General features: G+C 39.7%; 1 protein-coding gene across 1 annotated transcript in view; it reads left to right on the plus strand.

The window, feature by feature from the left end:
- stk3 (serine/threonine kinase 3 (STE20 homolog, yeast)) overlaps positions 1–22,971 on the plus strand; it is a 455,037-nt gene that overhangs the window by 344,897 nt on the left and 87,169 nt on the right. The window contains exon 10 of the mRNA XM_059976958.1: positions 7,308–7,483. Coding sequence (XP_059832941.1) covers positions 7,308–7,483 — 176 coding nt within the window. The remainder of the gene's footprint in view (positions 1–7,307; positions 7,484–22,971) is intronic.

Genomic DNA, 22,971 nt, shown 5'->3' on the forward strand with positions numbered 1-22,971 from the left:
TGGAGGCAAAGTCCATGAGTATGTTTAAGGCTGAAGTTGATAGTTTCCTGATCGGTCAGGGCATCGAAGGGCAGGTGTATGATGAGTGGGAATGGGATCAGCCATGATGGACTGATGGAGCAGACTTGATGGGCTGAATGGGCTAATTTTGCTCCAATGTACTATTGTCTTATGGACGTGTCCTCTTTTCATTACTTTTATCAGGGAGGAGGTAAAGAAACCTAAAGGTCCACACTCAACATCTTACAAGCAGCTTTTGCCACCCTGCCATCAGATTTCTGAATGGTCCCTAATCATTACTTCACTATTTTGCTCTCTTTTTGCACTACTTTTATTTTTTTATGTATTTCTTATTGTAGCTTATCATAATTTTTGTAACTTTTGGCAGTACACTGCTGCTGCAAAGCAACAAATTTCATGACCTATATCAGTAATAATAAACCTAATTCTGATCCATGCTGCTTTCAATTAATCTGGTGCTTTTCAAATGATGTCTAATATTGCAACCCGGTATTTTTTGATTTATTTATCTAGCACTGACATCGTGCCAAATGACCTGTAATTACTTGGACTATTCTGTTCCCCGTTTTTAAACAGTAGTGCTGAGTTAGTAGTCCTCCAGTAATACACCAGCAATGGAGTATTGAAAAAGGATCTTCAGACTCTGGAATATGTTTGCCTTGATTCTCTTAACAATCTAGGATATATTTCTGGACAGACAGTTTAATCTACTTACAAATTTGCTAAATAACTTAATATTTCTTACATCATTTTTATCCTCTTAAAATTTTACCCAGGTCTTTCTTAGGTAAATTATTTAAATGATTCTACTTTTCTAAAGATGTGTGAAGCCATACACAAGTCTTCAGTCTCTATACACGTGATTCTTTTGGTATCAAAAAGGCCCAACTCTTTCCACTGTGATCTGCTTGCTCTTCAGGTACTTATAAAGTATCTTGCTTTTAATTTTTTAATACCTGCTCTATATTTTCAGTTGTGGGCTTCCTATAACATTGAAGTCCAGATATCTTATATATTCTTAGAAACATAGAAAACCTACAGCACAATACAGGCTCTTCGGCCCACAAAGTTGTGCCGAACATGTCCCTACCTCAGAAATTACTAGGCTTACGTATAGCCCTCTTTTACTAAGCTCCATGTACCTATCCAAAAGTCTCGTAAAAGACCCTATCGTATCCACCTCCACCATCATTGCCAGCAGCCCATTCCACGCACTCACCACTCTCTGAGTAAAAAACTTACCTCTGACATCTCCTCTGTACCTACTGCCCAGCACCTTAAACCTGTGTCTTCTTGTGGCAGCCATTTCAGCCCTGGGGAAAAAAGCCTCTGTCTATCCACATGATCAGTGCCTCTCATCATCTTATACACCTCTATCAGGTCATCCAAGGAGAAAAGGCTGAGTTCACTCAACCTACTCTCATAAGGCATGCTCCCCAATCCAGGCAACATCCTTGTAAATCTCCTCTGCACCCGTTCTATGGCTTCCACATCCTTCCTGTAGTGAGGTGACCAGAACCACCTTTTACCTTTGTTCTGCTCCATTCCAGACATTCGTAGAATTTAAGATCTAGGGTCTCAACAGATTTGTAATAACATGTTTGCTCTGAATCACTCTTCTGTAGAACCTGAATGTCCATCACAACCCTGACATTGCTTTCTTTCCAACCAGTTCCAGTTTACTATTCCTAAATCATACGTGACAAAAACTGACATGTACCTAACTGTGATTTTTTTTTAAACTCCTGGTTAAGTTTTCTTTATATTGACTTATTTGTTAAGTTTACAACATGCAGCACCGAATTAGGAAATGAGCTTTGAAGCAAAGTGAATCTTTTCCTTTGTTTCTGACCCTTAAGAATATTAATTCTCATGGGGGTGAATTTCCAGATGTCTGTTTATAGAGCACTTTTCTGACCACATGTTATTCTGTTCTGTGTCATTACCGTGACTCAGTATTATTTATTTAGGGATGCAGTGCGGAACAGGCCCTGCTGAACCAAAGAGCCACACCTCTGAGCAAGTAGCTCTCCTGCCTCCTAGCTAATGGATTAAATCAAAATACATAAAGGCTGGCACTGTAGTACTGCAGTGAGTACTGCACTGACGTCTGCCATTTAAAGTTGATCAGATGAGATGATAATTTGTTTCCCTGGATGACAATATTTTGAAAAGAGCAGGATAGTTGTTTCTGTTGCTTCACCTGTAATTATTTCTCTCTCTCAACATAACTACAAGAGGTAGGAGGTGGAATAAAGTATATAGCAGCCCCATAGAGCTCTGCCATTTTATAAGATCATGGTTGATAGAACTTTCTTCATCTACTTTCCCATCCTATACCCATAATGCTTGATTTCCTTACTGATTATAGATCTCCCAGTTTTGAGTATACTCAGTTATTAAACCTACATTTATTATCCTAAATTCTTCCACAACCATGCACTGAAGCATCCTCATAGCAGTTATCCCATCAAGCCACTGAAACCCACATCAACCTGTATTGTTCAATAAGTTTGCCTCTCATTTTTGTGGATTCCAGTCAATACAGATCTTCAGCATAAGACAATCCATTTTTATTCTAGTAAATCTCCTCTGAAATATCTCCTGAGGCAACATTGGTGGTATCTGTCCAGTACTCTGCTGTGCTTTCTGTGAGACTAGCGCTCAGAAGTAGATAGGAGGCCAAGGAGCACTGCTGTCTAGATGATCCTAAGTTTTGTTTCAAGTCTGAGGTTCTGATCTTAAAAGATCCTTTTCCTTAATCACCAACAATTATGCCTGAACATTGAGAACAACTATGAAATTAATATTAATGTTGGTCTTCGACAAGAGGTTGCAACCAGGGTACTGGAAGTAGTTTGTGTTTTTTGGGATCTTGCTGTGAACCATTATTGCCAGAGAGGAATAGGGACTATTACATTCCAGCATAGATAAGTTCAGCAGAAGTTATTGATTGTAGAGCACTTTGATGTATTAAAAAAATTCTTAATAAAGATATTTATCTTTCTTCAGTTTTTAAAATAATAGTTTGCAGGATACAAGCCACTTTGAAAACTTTGAGGTGATATGATTTTGCATCATAAATATCTGCAATAGTATTTAAGAAATTGCATATTTTGTGGCTCTTCTGTAACATTTGTTAAATATAGTAAAGGAAGTTTTCATAAACTGTTTTATGATTTTGCTCATGTATCAAGTATTACATCACAATGCTATTTTCCTTATAACTCAATACCATCTTCCTGTGCATCTGAAGTGTAAATACATAAATATACATTAAAAGCATTTTTAAACATCGGACAAAGTGACAATGTTGACTATCAGTGTAATGATAATTCATGTTTCTCAGCCTCCAATATAGTTCAAGGGCTCTAGGATATCAGAACTACCTTCCAATTTCTGACAACTCCACTACAGTCCCATGCAATAAGACTGAATTATCATCTGTGCAAACTACAAACACCATGATCATTTTCCATAAATATAACTCATGGGGATGCATCATTACCGAATGACAAAGGGAGGTAAAGATTGCTCAGTGTGGTTGGTGACTCCAATAATTGCCTGCCACTGGGTCTGATAAAAGCATGTCACAGAAGTGGCTGTGAATTTTTTTATTGAGATTAATGTGAGCATCGTGCCTGCCACAGACCACAAAATCTGGGCCATTATTTCCATGGTAATTTTATTAATTCAGTTATCAAGATGTACTTATTGCATCTAGCCACAGGTTGGCTCTATACGGACAACTGAATTCTCTCATCAAAAGATGTTGAACAGTGACCAACAGTTAGCAAATACCAACATTTTGGGTAACAAGGACAATTTATCAAAGTTATAAAGAGCAGCAACAACCAAAAATTGCTATCAAAATGAAATTGTTATTGGACTTCTAAAGAAGGTGATAAACTATTCCAGCTTTTATCTCTCTAACGTAAGGTGTAACACTCAATTTTTATTGATTCGTATGGCTCTCTTGTAATTATGGCTGAAATATCTGTTGCTGTATTTGCCTTAAAGTTATAAAATTTGACCTTGGGGTTACAGAAGGATGAGATAAAATGGCTGTAAGACCATATTCATTTATATTGCCAATAAACAAAAAAAGATATGTTAGGCAGACTTGAAAATGAAAGAATTAAGTGCAGTGCTTAGTATTTGTTTTAGATTCAGCAGTTTGATGCAGGATATATCTATCTATCTATCTCTGGGCTTTTGCTATGGGTGAATGGCAACATATTATAAGTTGCAGTAGTGATTAAATGTGTACACTGCATAGATATTATTGGCTTTAAAAAAAAGATGCTGCCTTCCTGGATGATAAGTCTGAGCTACTAAATTATTAGGAGCTTACTGACGGCCACATCAAGAATTTAGTAGAGTTCTGTCTGACTACTGACTGCACACTTCAGTCTAAGGTCATCAGTATGTCTAGCTCTGGACAAGCAAAATAAGAACACTGTTCTGAGCTTTACTATGGCAAGATATTTCTAGGAGGACAGAGAAAATTATGCTGCATCCTCACTGACTCACAGGAATTCTTACCCTATGATTGCTCAAAATAGTGAAGGTACTCCCAGGAAGGCATTGAACACCTCCCAGGAGCATACAAAGACTATACACTTAGGTTTCATTTTTCTTCAATATTTGAAACAAGCACATTATTTTGGTAGCTTTCCATCTGCCTTGCCTGTGCTAAAAATTTGAATGGATGGGTGGGATCATTGATAATGCTAAGGGCCCTGTGCGTGGAACGCTCCTGATGGGTTGAAGAAAGACCCCAATGATCCTCTCGGCAGTCCTCAAAATCAGATGCCTTGCAATTCCCATACCAGACAATACTGCAGCTGGTCGGGGCATACTTAGTGGTGTCCCTGTAACAATTGGTTAGTGTGGGTGGCAGGGGATCTTGCTCACTTCAGTCTTCTCATGAAGTGGAGACGCTGCTTTGCTTTCTTGACTAAAGAGGTGTTGTTCAAATCATGCATTAGCTGCACTCCCAGAAATTTGGTGCTCCTGATTGCCTCCATGGAGAAGTCACTCCAGCAGTGATGAGAGGACTGTGTTCCTTTCCTTTTTCCTAATCTACAGTTTAAAATCCATTCTTTTAGACGTCTTCTGTTTCCAAGCAAGCAGCATTCCTCTGGGTCCAATTCTGAACACTTTGCTTGAGTAGGCACTGAAAATGTTCACAATCCTTCTCCTGCTTTGTGATTTTGTCAGGCAAACTGATGTAAAAGCTGAGAGAAATTAAGATTGTTGCGTCTCTTCTGACATCTCTGTTAAAGGGAGCTACAAGCTGTACTTGGCCAATCTTCTGAAGAATTTTGTAACACTCAGTAAAGATGGTGACTCAACTGATTGTAGATTTCTTCTATGTGTGTTCATATTAGTAAACATTTACTGCTGGTTAATTACATAATTTTTTAAAGTTTTTAGTAAATATTATTTGCTTTGCACTAAAATATAATTTTGTTTGTCATTTTCAAGCATTAAACAGAAACTTAAACTGACTGTGGGTTCCTGGCTGTGCACTGTGTGTTCTGGCTCATGCCTTTGGCATAATTCACAATTTCAAATGGTAGTTTCATTTAGAGAAGAGTTCAAGTGTTTCCTCTTGAGATTTATAACTATTGTGAAGCTATGCCTGTGACTCAACTTGCTTTGCATTCTGTGGCAGAAATTTCACACGTTCACCGTTGATGAGGTTTAATGCAGAATTTGAAGATTACATAAAAATTTGGAACAAACGGGTCCTTCTGTTCATCAATATTCCTTATTTCCCTACCACTTACTATATATGCCTCTGTTCGACTTCCCAAAATCTATTATCTAGCACTTTTGCGTCACGTGTCTCCACTTATCTTGTGCGTGTCAGGATTAAATTATCTCTGTCAGTACTCTTCTCAACTTTCCATGTGATTTATATCCCACTATAGCCTAAGGTATCTTTTCTTGCTGCTGGCAATATCACCAGTACAGCCCGCATATGGACAACTAGGATTTGTGTAGACAGGCATCGTAGTGGGCATTGTCGTGTTATGTTGAAGGGCTTGTTGTTGTACTATGCAAATCTGACTCAATCCAAGTTGTTAGCAAACAACAAGGGTCCATCACTGATTTTTGGATTGCACTGTTAGTCATAGATTTCCACTCAGAAAAGAAACCACTACCTTCTGCCTCCCATCATGAAGCCAGTTTTGATTCCAGCTCACTACAGATGCGTGGGGCTCAATTTTCCCAACCAGCATTGAGTCAGCTACTTTACTGAAGTCCTTATAGACCAGGGGTCCCCCATCTGGGGTCCATTGTCCCCTTGCTTGATGGTATTGGTCCATGGCATAGAAGAGGTTGGGAATCCCTAGTTTAGACAATGTTTACCGCCCTACCTTCATCGGTCCTCTTGTCAACCCTCTCAAAAGCTCATTCAAATTAGAATTTTCACCACACAGAGCCATGCTGACTACCTTTAATCAGCCCCAGCTAGCCCAAATGTACAAAATTTGTATCCCTTAGGATTTTCTCCAGTAATTTCCTTACCACTGATAGAAGGCTCCTATAGTAATAACAAAAATTAGTTCTGTAGTATAATAATAATGAATTTAAAAAGAATGTTGCCATTAATGTTTTAGTTAGTTAAAATTATAATAAACCTACAGCAGTAACAATATCAATTTGAAAAAGAATGTTTTAATGGCTTTACTGAATTAGTTATGATGCCCTGCAAAATAACAGTAAGGTTCTCTTTTAGTGTGTCACATTATTTGTGATTAAAAATAAATTTCAGAGTATAACTTGAAATTCAACTATTTGTGCGAAGGTTTACTTCAACGAAATCTTCACGTGAAGTAGGTGCAATAAGAATTAACTATTTCTGCTTAGTTTTCCATGAAAGCAGAAATGGACGGAAAGAGTGAAAGTAATTGTATTAGAGATGCATTTTCAGATTATAGGATTTCCAAAATGATTTAATTTCATTATTTATCTAGTAATGTAATCAAGGCTGTTTGAATGATATTGGGGGGTTGTAATCAGACTTTTGATACTTCTGCTTCTCTGCTTTATTTGTTTTGCTTTATGCAGTATAGAACGAGCTTTAAAAATAGTATAAAATTGTTTTAAAATTGCAGAAATTTAAAATCTGAAATAAAAGCAGAAACATTAATGCTGTTCTGCTTTCTATGGATGGTGTCTAACCAGCTGAATGCCTGCAACAAATTCTGTTATAATTGTAACCTAGAATCATTCTTTAGACACTTGAAAATAATATATTATTGTCCTTGTAGGGAATGATGCTTCAGAACAACTGCAAAGACCAGCATTTATGGATTATTTTGACAAGCAGGAGAAAAGTACTAAGCGTCTTGGGAATTGTGACCAAAATCTGCAAGAGCCTTTCCATAAGTCAAGAAATCCTTTCCCTGATAACTGGAAGGTTCCACAAGATGGGGACTTTGATTTTGTAAGTAGAGATTTTTAAATTAGTAATATACATTGTCTCTTTCGCTAACTGGCAACATTTGATGTTGGTGTCTAATGAGTTTGATCATAAAATATTCTGCTAATATGATCAAAATAAATGAGACCAAAAATAGCAAATGGATTCATATCATTCAAGCCAGGATGTTGTTAATACTATGTGTGGTTTGGCAATTATAGCAGTAAAAAGATGCTGTCTTTAGAATTTTAGTTTTCAAACTAACTTTCTACTGCTTCATTCATGTTTGAATCTCTTTTAACTTAATTTATAGAGTTTGAGTGTCATGATTAAAGAATTAAATCATGCATGTCTCAGGTAACTACTGTATCACTAGAAGGCCAACTAAGTGGGTCTTAATATCTGTAGCTGCAAATTTCTACATTGCTTTCCAATTATATCAGAACTGGCCTTAAAGTTTCATCCAGGAACTGTTCTTTTTGATTAGGAAAGGTGAGAAAGGGAAACCGGGGAATTGTCAAGAGTTAGCCAATCTTCAGTAATTTTATTCTAAATTACAGATTCTAGTAGTTTTTGTAAAACTACCAGAATCTGTAATTAGGGATAGAGTTACAGAATTCTTTGAAATTGTTGTTCAAATTGCCAGAATACTTTTCAAGGGGGATGTCATGCCTGACAAGCCTGACTATAATTTTTAAAAGGTGGTAGAAAGAAGGTGTTCTCTTTATTCGTTCATATGATCTGGGCATTACTGGCAAGGCTGGTATTTAATATCCATTTCTGAGCTTCCTTGAACCAGTGTATTGGTTTTAGTGAAGAAACCCTTGGCACTGTTGGACAAAGGTCGAGGAATGTGACTGCGCAGTGAAGGATCAGCAACATATTTTTAATTTGGATGATGTAACTCAGAGAGAAACCTGCACCAGCTGTTGCTGTCCTTCTAACTGAGGGGTTCATAAAGTCATAGAGAAGTACAGCACAGAAACAGGCCCTTCAGCTCGTCTAGTCTTTGCCAAAAAATTTAAACAGCCTCCTCCCGGTCTACCAGCGCCATATCCCTCCATACCCATACTATCCATGTACCTATCCAAATTTAATTTTAACCATTGAAATCAAGCTTGCATGTATTACTTGCACTGGCAGCACATTCCACACTCTCATGACTGAATGAAGAAGTTTCCCCTTGTGTTCCTCTTAAATGTTTCACCTTTCATGAGGTTAACCCATGACCTCTAGTTGTAGTCCCACCTAACTTCAATGGAAAAAGCATACTTGCATTGGCCTATCTACACCCCTTATAATTTTGTATACCTCTGTCAAATCTTCCACCATTCTTCTATATTCCAAAGAATAAAGTCCTAACCTATTCAAGCTTTTCTTGTAGCTCCAGTCCTGTCAACACTCATGCAAATTTTCTCTATACTCTTTCAACCTTATTTTCATCTTTCCTGTAGATAGGTGACCAAATCTGCACATAATAATTCAGATTAGGCCTCACCAACATCTACAACTTCAACACAACATCTCATCTCCTGTACTCAGTAGTTTGATTTATGAAGGCCATTTTGCCGAAAGCTTTGTTTACAACCCTACCTAACTGTGGTGCCACTTTCAATTAATTATGAATCTGTCTTCCAAGATCCCTTTGATCTACCACACTCCTCAATGTCCTACTGTTCACTGTTTAAGACCTACCCTGACTGGTCCTACTGAAGTGCAACATCTCGTACTTGTCTGTATTTAATTCCATCTGCCATTTTTCATCCAGCTGGTCCAGATCCCATTGAAAACTCTGATAGTCTTCCTTGTTGTCCGCTACACCCCCAATCTTGGTGTCATCCGCAAATTTGTTGATCCAATTAACCACATTATCATCGAGATCATAGATATTGATGACAAGCACTGCTCCATGTGACACTCCACTAGTCACAGTTCTCCAGCCAGAAAGGCAGCATCCTGTGACTCTTGCTTCTTACACAAACCGATGTCTAATCCAATTTACTACCTCTCCTTGAATGTGGAGTGACTGAAGCTTCTTGACCAACCTCCCATGTGGGACCGTGTCAAATGCCTTGTTGACGTCCATGTAGACAACATTCACTGTCTTGCCTTCATCTACTTTGCTGGTAACCTTCTCGAAAAGCTCCATAAGATTGGTTAGGTACGACCTACCTCACACAAAACCATGCTGACTATCCCTAATCAGTCCCTGGATATCCAAATACTCATATATCCAGGTCCCCAGAATATCTTTCAATAACTTTCTCCTTACTGTTAAACAGGCAAACCGGCCTATAATTTCCAGGTTTAATTTTTTTCTTTCTCAAACAGTGGAACATTAGCTATCCTTCAATCCTCCGGTACCTCATTTATTGCAATGGATGAATTAAATATCTCTTCTAGGGTCCCTGCAATTTCTGCACTTGCCTCCCCACAAAGTCTGAGGGAACACCTTATCAGGTCCTGGGGATTTGTTCACCCTAATTTGCCTCAAGACAGCAAACACCTCCTTCTCTCTAATCTGTACTGGGTCCATAAGGTCACTGCTGCTTTGCCTCCCTTCTATAGATTTTGCGTCCATCTGCTGAGTAAAAACAGATACAAGAAATCCACTTAAGATCTCCCCATCTCTTTTGGCTCCACATATAGATTACAATTCTGATCTTCCAGAACAGCGATGTTGTCCCTTGCAATCCCTTTGCTCTTAACATATCTGTAGAATCCCTTAGGGTTCTCCTTTACCCTGTCTGCTAAGGCAACCACTTGCCTTCTTTTAGCCCTCCTGATTTTTCTTAAGTGTTCTCTTTCATTTCTTATACTCCATAAGTAACTCATTTGTTATGAAGTACTATATCTGCTAGGCACCTCTTTTTATTTCTTAACCAGGGCCTCAATATCCCTTAAAAAACAAGGTTCCCTAAATTAGTAATCTTATAAACAGCCTGTCCCCTCTGCACTTGCCAAATCCTTTCTGATACCTTCAAAATTGGCCTTTCTCCAATTCAGAATCTCAACCTGGGGACCAGACCTATCTTTTTCCATATTTACTTTGAAACTAATTGTACGGTGATCACTAGAAGTAAAGTGTTCCCCTACACAAACAAATGTCACCTGGCCTGTCTCATTCCGTAATAGCCGATCGAGTATTGCGCACCTCTGTCATTGGGACTTCTACAAACTGACGTGTTCCAGAACACATTTGACAAACTCTATCCCATCTACAACCAAGAGAAAATCTGCAGATGCTGAAAATCCAAGCAATACACTCAAAATGCTGGAGGAACTCAGCAGCCCAGGCAGCATCTATGGAAAAGAGTACAGTCAACGTTTTGGACTGAGACCCTTCGGCAGGGCTGGAGGAAGAAAGCAGGATCTCCCAGTGGCCACCCATTTTAATTCCACTTCCTAAACCCATTCTGATATGTCTATCCATGGCTTCCTCCACTGTTGTAGTGTGACCACATTTTGGATGAAGGAACAAGACCTTACATTCTGTCTAGTTAGCCTCCAACCTGGTATGAACATTGATCTCTTGAACTTCCTGTAATCCTCCCCACCCTCCCCTCCCGCCTCACCATACTCCATCCCCTTGTCACTCTCTCACCTTTCAGCTGCCAATCGCCTCCCCCCTTTTCTTTCTTCTATGACCTCTGTCCTCTTCTGTCAAACTCCTCCTTCTCCAGCTCTGTATCTCTTTCACCAATTTTCCAGCTCATTAGTTCATCCCAACCCCTTCAGCTTTCACCTATTACCTTGTGTTTCTCTCTCCCCTCCCACAACCATTTAAATCTACTCCTCAGCTTATTTTCTCCATTCCTGCTTATGTGTTTCGGCCCAAAATGTCGACTGTACTATTTTCCAGAGATGCTGCTTGGCCTGCTGAGTACCTCCAGCATTTTGTGAGTGTTGTGTGGATTTGCCGCATCTGCAGATTTTCTCTTGTTTGTGATTGGATTACTAGGCTGTCACATCTCTTCCAGGAATGTCTACGCTGAAGAAGTTTAAATCTTCCCTTCGACAGGAATTCAATGAAACCCGCACTCACTGCTCCCCCTCTGTGATCTCTGCTGCCCTCCAACTCTTCGACCACATGCTCACCCAGTCCCACTACCACAGACAAATATCATTTCTGGGAGCATGTCTTCACTGCCAGCTTGTACCACATGGTTTCCAGATTGAATTTCAAGCTTCTCGATTTGGACCCTCTGAGGACCCCGGGTACTCACATTCAATTGACTGCTTCCCCCACCACATTCTACATGCCATGCTTTTCGCCACGAGGAGGTACCCGGTGTTCCTATCCCAGTCACTTCCACAACTTCAGGATTCTTTCTCCGCCACAGGTAATGGAGCTGTATGCTATTTTATCCTCTGTTGGATCCACGCTTTCAGTCACTGGTTCTTTGACTTTCTACTGTCCTGCAAGGATTGGAAGATCACCTGCCTACAGACCACAGAACCTGCTGTCTCCAATGCCAGCAGCCCTGATCTTCTCCAGACGCAATCCTTGCTGCTGACCTCGACAGCTGTAATGACCCAGAGCAGGTTCAAAACCCAGACTCCACTGCCGTCAATGCACGTTCCAATCCACGTTGCACACCTCCAAAGAGCCAATTTCGCAGCCTCCAACCCATCACCCCTTCCTCCACCACCACTCCTTAATCCCACCTCTCTCAGGTCGCACCGCCAGCTCTTGGGAATTCGGAGACCTCACCATCCCTGAACACCTAAACCTCCTTTCCACTTAGACACTACCAACCCCCTACTCCCTCCAATCCCAGTACTCATCCATACCAGCTCTTCACCATCCCCTCTTTGAGGCAGAACTATCTGTCCTCAGTAAGGGCCTCACCTTTGATCCCCTGCGCCCACACTTCTGTGAGTTCCACCCCTGCCATGATTCTCAGCTCTTCTTCTGTCGCCTCCATCTCCAAGCCTGTTTCTTTGGCAAGGACTTTCCATCCTGCACCATTGACCCCTTTTCCAGTCTTCAACCCTCCTGATCTTCCTGGAATCCCTGCCCTGGTATTCAGCCTTTTCATTGCCAACTGCTGACAGGATATTAATGGTGGAGACTTCAACACTCCTCTCTCCTATTCCAGTCACACTCCTTCTGAACGCTTGGCTCTCTACTCCCTCTGCACTAACTTCACCATAAATCCCACAGATAAGGCAGGTGCTGTAGTAGTCTGGTGAACTAACCTCTACCTTGCTGAAGCCCAGCGCCAACACTCAGACACTTCCTCACTTCCTCACCTCTTCTTACTTACCCCTTGAACAGGACCCCCCCCCCCCCCCAAGTAACACCAGCCCATTGTCTTCTATGCCATCACCAACCTTATTGACTCTGGGGATCTCCTATCTATGGCCACCAACCAAATAGTTCCTGCGCCCTGCACCTCCCGTTTCTACCTCCTTCCCAAGATCCACATACCTGCTTGTCCAGGTGGACCGATAGCTTCAGCTTGTTCCCACCCCACTGAACTCATATCTGCATTCCTCGACTTTGTTTAATCTTCCTAGTTCAGTCCCTTCCTACCACATCCAAGACATTTCACACACTTTGGATCTTTTCAATGATTTCAGGTTCCCTGGCCCATCTTATTTTTACTATGGATGTCCAGTCCCTATACACCTCCATCCCCCACCAAGAAGACCTTAAAGCCCTCCGTTTCTTCCTCGACACCTGACCCAAACAGTACCTCATTCTAAATAATTTTTCCTTTGGCTTGTCCCACTTCCTTCAAACAAAAGGTGTGGCCATGGGCACTCACATGGGTCCTAGCTATGCCTGCCTGTTTGCCGGCTACATGGAACAGTATATGTTCCAAGCCTACGTTGGTGACTATCCCTCACTTTTCCTACGCTACATCAACAACTGCATTGTGCTGCTTCCTGCACCCATGCTGAACTTGTCAACTTCATCCACTTTCCCTCCAACTTTCACCCTGCCCTCAAATTTACCTGGTCTGACACCTCCCTCCCCTTTCTAAATCTCTCTGTTTCTATCTCTGGAGACAGCTTATTGACTGATGTCTATTACAAACCCATCCAAGAATGAGTGTAGTTATCCCCTTTTGTTCTTGAACCTGGTGGTGCAGGCCCTGAGGCACAGTGAGAAAAGAGCATGGTCTGGGTGGTAAGGATTTCTAATGAGGGGTGCTGCTTTTCTATGGCGACATTTCATGTAGATGTGTTCAGTGGTTGGGAGGTCTTTACCCATGATGAACTGGGCCGAATCCATTAAGTTTTGTAGGATTTTCTACTCAAAGGCATTGGTGTTCCCACCCCAGGCTGTAATGCAGTCAGTCTGACAATGGTCACTAAACGAGTTCTCTAGTTTCTCCTGACTGAGCACTTCCATGATGTTTTCCCTGACTAGTAACCACCCCCACCCCCCAATTAAGCAAGTGGTCTGTGAACCCCAGATTGGGAACCCCTGTTCTAAGCAGTGTGGGTTCTGGTTTTGAGGGACTGAGAGCTGCCAGTCATCAGATTGTTTTGTCTGGAATGGTGTTGTACTTGAGTGGAGTTTGAGCTGGCACTCACCCAGGTGCATAAAATGTATTTAATCACACTGCTAGCCTCTGCACAATGGAAAGGCTTTTGGGGATGAATGACTTCTGAGCAGTAGGTTTAAGCAAAGAATTTCCAAGTCTGTTTTAATTCCATTGACTGGAGATTCCCAGGTAACTGGTATTTGTTCAGACTGAGAAGGCTTTTGTTAAATTCTTTCCATAGTTCCTTTGGCATGATAAAATGGTCATTCCATTTCACACCATTAAGCCCATGCTGGGTCACCAAAGCATTCCCATGCTCTAACTGATTTGCTTGTAAGCTATTCTTGCCCACCCCGATTCCCAACACCACCCTCCATTTTCTACCACTCACCTACATATCTTACAACATGCCCAATTAACTTACAGCTTACATTGCCCAATTAACCAACCAGCTTGCACGTCTGTGGAACATGGGAGGAAACCAAAGTATCCAGGAAAATCCCACATGGTCGCACTGAGAACATGCAGATTCCCAACAGAAAGCATCTGGGGTCACTGGAAACTGTGAGGAAACTACTCTGCTACCTGCATTATTTCAGTCCCTCTGCCAACTGTGTCAGGTTATTAGCAAAAGTTGAAGTGTGTAGAAATGAAGGAAAATTACTGACTTGTAGGTTGAACAGAAAAAGAAGGCTCAGTGAATTAAGGAATATTGATAGCTACTTATAATAGCACAATGTGACTAATGATGTTTTAAAAACAATTTCAATTATTCAGAATACAATGTAGAGGATGGTTAAGCAAGATGTTCAATAGTTCAAAATTGAAACTAAATTTAATTATCAAAGTACTTATATGTTACTCGATACTACTTTGAGATTGATTTTCTTGCAAGCATTTTACAGGGAAGAAAGAAATACAATAGAATTTTATATTGGTCGTACAGCAATAACAGTAATAGTAATATTAATTGCAATATAGCCATTGAACAGTGAAACCCCCACTTTTATCAGACAACGCACCATTGATTTTTACTCTCTCTTTCTCTACAAAATCAATGATGGATTAATATAAATTATAATATTCTTGAGCAAGATTGTAACTGCAACTGAACATTCGCAATATCTTATTTCTCTAAACATAATTACATTATTTTAAATATAAAGAAATTAAATTCTCTTTCATTTATATCTGTTGGAATTACTTTGCTTCATTTATTATCAGCCAACTGTTTGTGAAGAACCAGTTGTCACTTTCCTTCTTCAGATCTGTTTCCTGCTTCCTTCTCAAAGCTGTTAAACTTTGTTCCAGTTTAGTGTTTGCTTTTTTATGAGTGAATCTTTCAGTATTTAGTCTTTATCCAGCTAACTCTGTATCTCTTCCTGTTATTAACACTCGTGAACTCATTGCTTAATGTGTTTTCACAATTCAGGCCCATTTCCTTAAAGTCTTAAATCCATACGTTTCTTTGTGAGCACACATAGGGTATAAATGCCATGATGATTAACTGTTTGCAGCAGCAGCATGGTACATTACAATCATGGCAAACATAAGCTAACTTAAATTAATTTACCACAAATTTAAATAAATATAAATTATGCATAATTTGCATGACAAATAAAGATAATAATATTATTTCAAGTTCAAAGAGAGAAAAAGAAATATAGTTTGAGATGGTGTTAGGGTCAGTTTAAGAATCTGATGGCAATGGAGAAAAGCTGGAGTTGAGCATTGAGGAGTAAGTCTTCAAGCTTCTGTACCTGATTGATGTCATATTCTTGCAGCTTCACCTCCTGAATCCGGCTTGCCCCTTTTCTTCATCCTCACTGCAATTGTCCTGTTTGCCTTACAGCAGAAATCAACCATTTCCAACTTTGTTTTGAATCAAAAATCACTTGTCATTTTTCAGCTATTGGAAATTTAAATTTCCTTTGAGAAAGAGCTGGTATTAAAACTGAGAAATGTTCAAGATGGATATAATCCAATGCCTCATTTTAGCACAAGCACATTTCCACCATTTTATTCAATATTTTTAAAAATTATTCAGGAGTGTCGAGTGCATCCAAAAATACCAACAGAGATTGGGATCAGAATACGAGTGGTGATTGATAAGCTCGTGGCATAAGGTAGAAGGAGTCAATTTTAGAAAACCTAGCACATTTATTTTTCAACATAGTCCCCTCCTACATTTACACACTTAGTCCAGCAATCTTGGAGCATACTGTAAAAGCTTTTATAGATACGTGAAAAGAAAAAGATTGGTCAAGACAAATGTAGGTCCTTTACAGTCAGAAACAGGTGAATTGATCATAGGGAACAAAGACATGGCAGACCAATTGAATAACTACTTTGGTTCTGTCTTCACTAAGGAGGACATAAATAATCTTCTGGAAATAGTAAGGGACCGAAGGTCTAGTGGGATGGAGGAACTGAGAGAAATACATGTTAGTAGGGAAGTGGTGTTAGGTAAATTGAAGGGATTAAAGGCAGATAAATCCCCAGGGCCAGATGGTCTGCATCCCAGAGTGCTTAAGGAAGTAGCCCAAGAAATAGTGGATGCATTAGTGATAATTTTTCAAAACTCCTTAGATTCTGGATTAGTTCCTGAGGATTGGAGGGTGGCTAATGTAACCCCACTTTTTAAAAAAGGAGGGAGAGAGAAACCGGAGAATTATAGACCAGTTAGTCTGACATCGGTGGTGGGGAAAATGCTAAAGTCTGTTATGAAAGATGTGATAACAGCACATTTGGAAAGAGGTGAAATCATCAGACAAAGTCAGCATGGATTTGTGAAAGGAAAATCATGTCTGATGAATCTTATAGAATTTTTTGAAGATGTAACTAGTAGAGTGGATAGGGGAGAGCCAGAGGATGTGGTATATTTAGATTTTCAAAAGGCTTTTGATAAGGTTCCACACAGGAAACTAGTGTGCAAACTTAAAGCACACGGTATTGGGGGTATGGTATTGATGTGGATAGAGAATTGGTTGGCAGACAGGAAGCAAAGAGTGGGAGTAAATGGAACTTTTTCAGAATGGCAGGCAGTGACTAGTGGGGTACGGCAAGGCTCAGTGCTGGGATCCCAGTTGTTTACAATATATATTAATGATTTAGACGAGGGAATTAAATGCAGCATCTCCAAGTTTGCAGATGACATGAAGCTGGGCGGCGGTGTTAACTATGAGGAGGATACTAAGAGGATGCAGGGTGACTTGGATAGGTTAGGTGAGTGGGCAAATTCATGGCAGATGCAATTTAATGTGGATGAATGTGAGGTTATCCACTTTGGTTGCAAGAACAGGAAAACAGATTATTATCTGAACAGTGGCCGATTAGGAAAAGGGGAGATGCAACGAGACCTGGTTGTCATTGTACACCAATCATTGAAGGTGGGCATGCAGGTACAGCAGGCGGTGAAAAAGGCAAATGGTATGTTGGCATTCATAGCAAAAGGATTTGAGTACAGGAGCAGGGAGGTTCTACTGCAGTTGTACAAGGCCTTGGTGAGACCGCACCTAGAATATTGTGTGCAGTTTTGGTCCCCTAATCTGAGGAAAGACATTCTTGCCATAGAGGGAGTACAGAGAAGGTTTACCAGATTGATTCCTGGGACGGCAGGACTTTCATATGGAAGACTGGATCGACTAGGCTTATACTCACTGGAAGTTAGAAGATTGAGGGGGTATCTTATTGAAAGGTATAAAATTCTAAAGGGATTGGACAGGCCCGATGCAGCAAGATTGTTTCCGATGTTGGGGAAGTCCAGAACGAGGGGTCACTGTTTAAGGATAAAGGGGAAGCCTTTTAGGACCGAGATGAGAAAAAATTCTTCAGACAGAGAGTGGTGAATCTGTGGAATTCTCTGCCACAGGAAACAGTTGAGGCCGGTTCATTGGCTATATTTAAGAGGAAGTTAGATATGGCCCTTGTGGCTAAAGGGATCAGGGGGTATGGAGAGAAAGCAGGTACAGGGTTCTGAGTTGGATGATCAGCCGTGATCAAATTGAATGGCAGTGCAGGCTCGAAGGGCCTGCACCTATTTTCTATGTTTCTATATGGATTTTGGATCTCCAGAAAGTTTCCACAGCATGGGGTGATTGATAAGTTCATGCCCTAAGGTAGAGTTATTAACTTCAAACTTTCTGCATAAACACTCAAAGAGTTGACTTGCATGTGCATGTGACGAAAGCTGTATAACTCATCTCCTTCTACCTTGGGTCATGAACTTAGCAATCACCCCTCGTAGTCTTTTGGTCCATTATTTGGTTGAAGTAGTTTTATGCTAAGTTTGTCTGCATTTGACTTTACTTTAAAAAACACTACTAAAGAATGTATCCCACAATACATTTTATAAAACTCTTCCTACGTTGTTTCTAGCAGTACTTTTTTTATATAAAGCATGCCATTTGGACTGAAGGGGTAATGAGTAATGCATGCAAAAGCCAAAGTCGGGCAAAAAGCCCAGAAAATGATGAGTAGTTATTTATCAACCTCGAGGAATGTAACATGGTTTCGTCTTCGTATTAGTATTAAGACTATTTCAATATAGACCAGAGGATAAGTACTCATCATTGGTCACTAGCTCTAAATGTGTACATAGTGTGCATTGTTTTCAACTTCCAAAATTCTGTGTCAAATTCCAAAAGCAGAGTATAATATGCAGCCACTTTGATACGTGCATGTTTAGTACAAGTGACAAATTTTACACCAAGCTCTCTTTTGCATTAAGCTGAATGATCAGAAAGGTTTGAAAAATTTGTTTTATTTCAATATGCATTTCCTTATCTAATGATTTATTATCCAGATTCACAATATTATCAGCATCATGCGTGAGTTTTGGTAGTTTTGGTTTATTGACATTGAGCTAATATTCTTTATTACTGCATTGATCAAACAAATCATCTGCTAGTTCTCATCAGCACAAACCAGCCAATTTACATCCAAAGCCTCTGAGGTTTATGCTTTTTGCAACCTTTTCCTCCAATTGAGTTTCAGTTCTTTCGATAAGACTCCATAGTCAAATGTTGACATTGAGAGATACTGTCAATTACACTGGTCCAAGAAGATTTTTTATATGTATATAAACGAATAGATATGTTTTAAAAGTGCTTTTATTTCAAGAACTATATTTTTTTTCTCTCAATGAAAGTAATGAAAGGTGCCTCCCAGCTCTTTGAAAGCTTTTTACAGATGGAAGATTAGAAAATTCTAGCAAAGAAAACATACTTCTGGCAGTAGTACCAATCTTAGTTGTAGTAACAAAACTGGAGGCAACTCCTCTTTGATTTAACATGTTGATGGAAGGAAGTGATATGATTATGCTTTATTGAGCTAGTTTACCGTATATTCTGGAGTATAAGCCGAACCCCCCCCCCCCCCCATTTTCAAGGTTAAAAAAGTGACTTTTTCATGTTACCTTTGTATAAGCCGACCCCTTTTGTAGAGGTTTTTGATTTAACCAGAAAAGATCACAAGATCTCATATGCCAGTACTCAGCTTTGCCGGATTTGGAACCGGGAAATTTTGTGAACCTGTACCTGCTAAGAAAACAGGCCTGCACCTTGTAGAGTGTTATAGGCAAATTCTTAATAGATAAATCAGGGAGGGAAATTTTGGATTAGGTCTCCAATGGTAAAGAAGCCTCTGAAATGTAACCCATGTGAAACCATTTAGCGCCCATCGTAATCTCGTTAAAACATAACGTGGGGTGACGAGATCAGTACGTCTACTCAATATTGAGTTTGCGACCGCAATGTACAAAAGGTTAAAACAAATGCGATATGATGCTGTCTTCAAGCTGAAGGTTGTTGATTTTTCTAAAGGAACGAATAATTCTGGAGCTGCTAAGAAGTTTAGTGTAAATGAGAAACAAGTGAGAGAGTGGAGAAAGGCAGAGGACACGCTAAGGGAAATGCCAAAGACGAAATGTGCAAACCGCGGGAAAACATGCCAGTGGACAGAACTGGAAGAAAAAAATTTTAGAGTGGGTGAATCACCAGCGATCATCCGGATACATTGTTACCAGAGAAATGATTCGATTTCAAGCATTGAAATGGGCCAAAAAACACTGTGAGGTCAGCGAAAATTTCAAAGCTATGTGAAGTTGGTGTACCCGATTTATGAATAGACGTGATCTTGTGTTGAGACAAAAAACAAAGGTTGCTCAGAAAATTCCCACAGGGTGTTGTTGTTTACGTTCAAGAATGCTACTGGATGGACGAAGCGGGTTGCTTAAAGTGGGTTAAAGAGGTGTAGCGCCAACATCCCGAAGGTTTCGGGAAAGAAAAGTCGCTACTTGTCTGGGACGTCTTCAAAGCGCACTTGTCAGGTGAGACAAAAGCAGCATTGAAAGCTAAAAATACAGACATTGCAGTCATCCCCGGTGGTTTGATCTCTGTGCTCCAGCCACAAGATGTGAGTTGAAACAAATCATTCAAGGAATTCATGTGACGATAGTGGAACGAATTTGACTCAAAAACAGCCAATAAATACGACCTGTCTCCGTGTATTCATTTTCCCAAAGTTGGCACCCTCTGTATAAGCCGACCCCCTAATTTTAGGACCAAAATTTAGGGCCAAATTCTTGGCTTATACACCAGAATTTACAGTACTGAATCTTGTTTTTGTAATTATGCAAATACATTTTAGTTCAAATCTGCTCAAATATACAATATCCCCTTGTAAAATTGAGATCTGGGTGTTTCAGATATGTAAATTAAAATAACAGTGAATGCTGTTTGAACTGTTTATACTGTTTGAACTTCATGGAAAAGTTAATACAAATATTGGTCCTCTATTTGATCTAAGCTAGTGTTGTATGTCTATTTATGCGATGTTATGAGCACTGACAAGGTCAAAGTTTATTAGTTAAATGTGCTTGCAGTATATGCTTTAAGTTTTAAAATTTATCATTTAGAATTGGAATTGGTTTCTATCACATGTACTGAGATATAGTGAAAAGATTGTCTTGCATACTTTTGCATACAGATCATTACACAGTGCTTTGAGGTAGTACAAGATAAAGTAATAACAATGCAGAATAAAGTAACAGCTACAGAGAAATCCAATGCAGGTAAACAATAAGGTGCAAGATGATAACAAGGTAGGTTGTGAGGTTATCTTACCTGGAAATTATTTAATAGTCTTATAACAGCAGAGTAGAAGCTGTCCTTAAGCTTGCTTTTATTTTGACTTTTTGCTTCAGAGTTGAACTAATAGTCGATCTATTCTGATAGAAATTCTTTTTTATGTTTTTGAAAAGCATGCATGAGTACTTTGGTTACTGTTCAAGTTGGAGTTACTTCTTGATTGCCTATAGGCAAAATATATATTGTATTCCCTCAGATAGAATTCACAGGTTCCAGTCACAGTGGTGGGTCTACTTGTTCTACAAAACTAAGATGTATTTACACAACTGTCTTACGATAGCTAAAAGTCTCAAGGCAGTTCACTGGATCGTTATTGGCACAAGGCGAAAGAACAGGTAACGAAATGCAGGACTGAGCCATTGTGAAGTACTGCCAGTGCAATAGAAATGGTAGTGAGTGAAAAACAGAAAGGCAGCGGTCTGCAGGAGAATGATCAGCTCAGGCATGGAAAAGGAATGCTGGTCACTACAGGAAGGAAAATAATTGCTGAGCATGATATTCCAGCTCATATAAATGGCACAGTTTTAAAGGATTTGAAGGAACAGAATGATCTGCATGTATCACTGCAAGTAATCATTGAAAGTGACAGGACATTCTGAGGGATTTGTACCAAGGCATATAGAGTCATGAGATTCATAATTGGAGTGATAGAATATAAAGTATGGAGTTTTTGTTGAACCTTTGCAAAATAACAGTTAAGTTATGGTCCGATGATTGTGTCCAATGCCAAGCATCATTTTTAGGAAGGTATTTCAAGTCCAAGCTAAGAAACAGAGAAGATTAACTGGAATAGTTGCAGATAAGAGATTTCAGTTGCAAGTTCAGACTGAAGAATCTACATTGCAGTCTTCAGAACAAAGGAAGATGTGAGCAGATTTGATTCAGTGTACATGATCAAGAAGAATTTGTCAGGGTTTTTTAAAAGAGCATTGTATCGACATTTGAGAAAGGACTTAAGACGGCTGTGAGGAAAGGGCAGAGGGAATAAGAGTAATGGGATTGCTCTTTTAAGAGCTGGCAGAGACTGATAGGGTGATAGGTTCATCAGTCCTATAACAATTCTGATCTATGTTTAACTGTAAATGATGGGATCTCTGATGGAATGAAAGTAACTGTGTCTGAACATGGACAAATACTTTACATTTTAAAGTAAGGTTAAAAACTAAATGGAATACAGGCTATGTTCAGAAGGTTTATTCTGGAATTATCTTTTCAACTAACGGAATCTTTAAATAGCGAAGTACTCTTTCATAATAGAGTTGTGCACAACCATTTGTTTGTCTTTTTGTCATTATCGCTTTTTGCTCTCAAGCTGTTGATCTCCCCTCTCACTGTGGCAGGAGTGCCTGTGGCAAGTCAAATTGTTGGGTGAACTGTGGTTTTTGATGGACTGCAGATCATGGTCCATTTGGGGGCATTGCTATTGCTTGCCTGATGGGTAATTGGGAGGCTGATGCTTTTTGCTGGAATAAGTGAGGTAGAGGGAGGTTTGATGCTTTGCTATTGCTTGTCATGGGAGGGGAGGGGGGCTTGGGGTTCTAATCTTTTCCAGTCATTCATTCTTTGGGGTTTTTCTTCTGTAGATATCTACAGAGTAAGAATTTCAGGTGGTACACTCTCTGTATACACTTTCTGATATTAAATAGAACCATTGAACCAACTTTTGTGAGATTTGTATGGTATTTTGCTTAGACTTGGCAGAAACAGCCCTTAAGATTAATGGGTAAGATGTACAAGAGGCTGGTTAAGTCAAGTCACTTTTATTGTCATTTCGACCATAACTGCTGGTACAGTACATAGTAAAAATGAGAGGTGTCAGTCCAGGCTTCGGGTATTGTGGAGTCTGATAGCTTGGGGGAAGAAA

Source organism: Hypanus sabinus, chromosome 1 (genome assembly GCF_030144855.1).
Source record: "Hypanus sabinus isolate sHypSab1 chromosome 1, sHypSab1.hap1, whole genome shotgun sequence".
Lineage (NCBI taxonomy): Eukaryota > Metazoa > Chordata > Chondrichthyes > Myliobatiformes > Dasyatidae > Hypanus > Hypanus sabinus.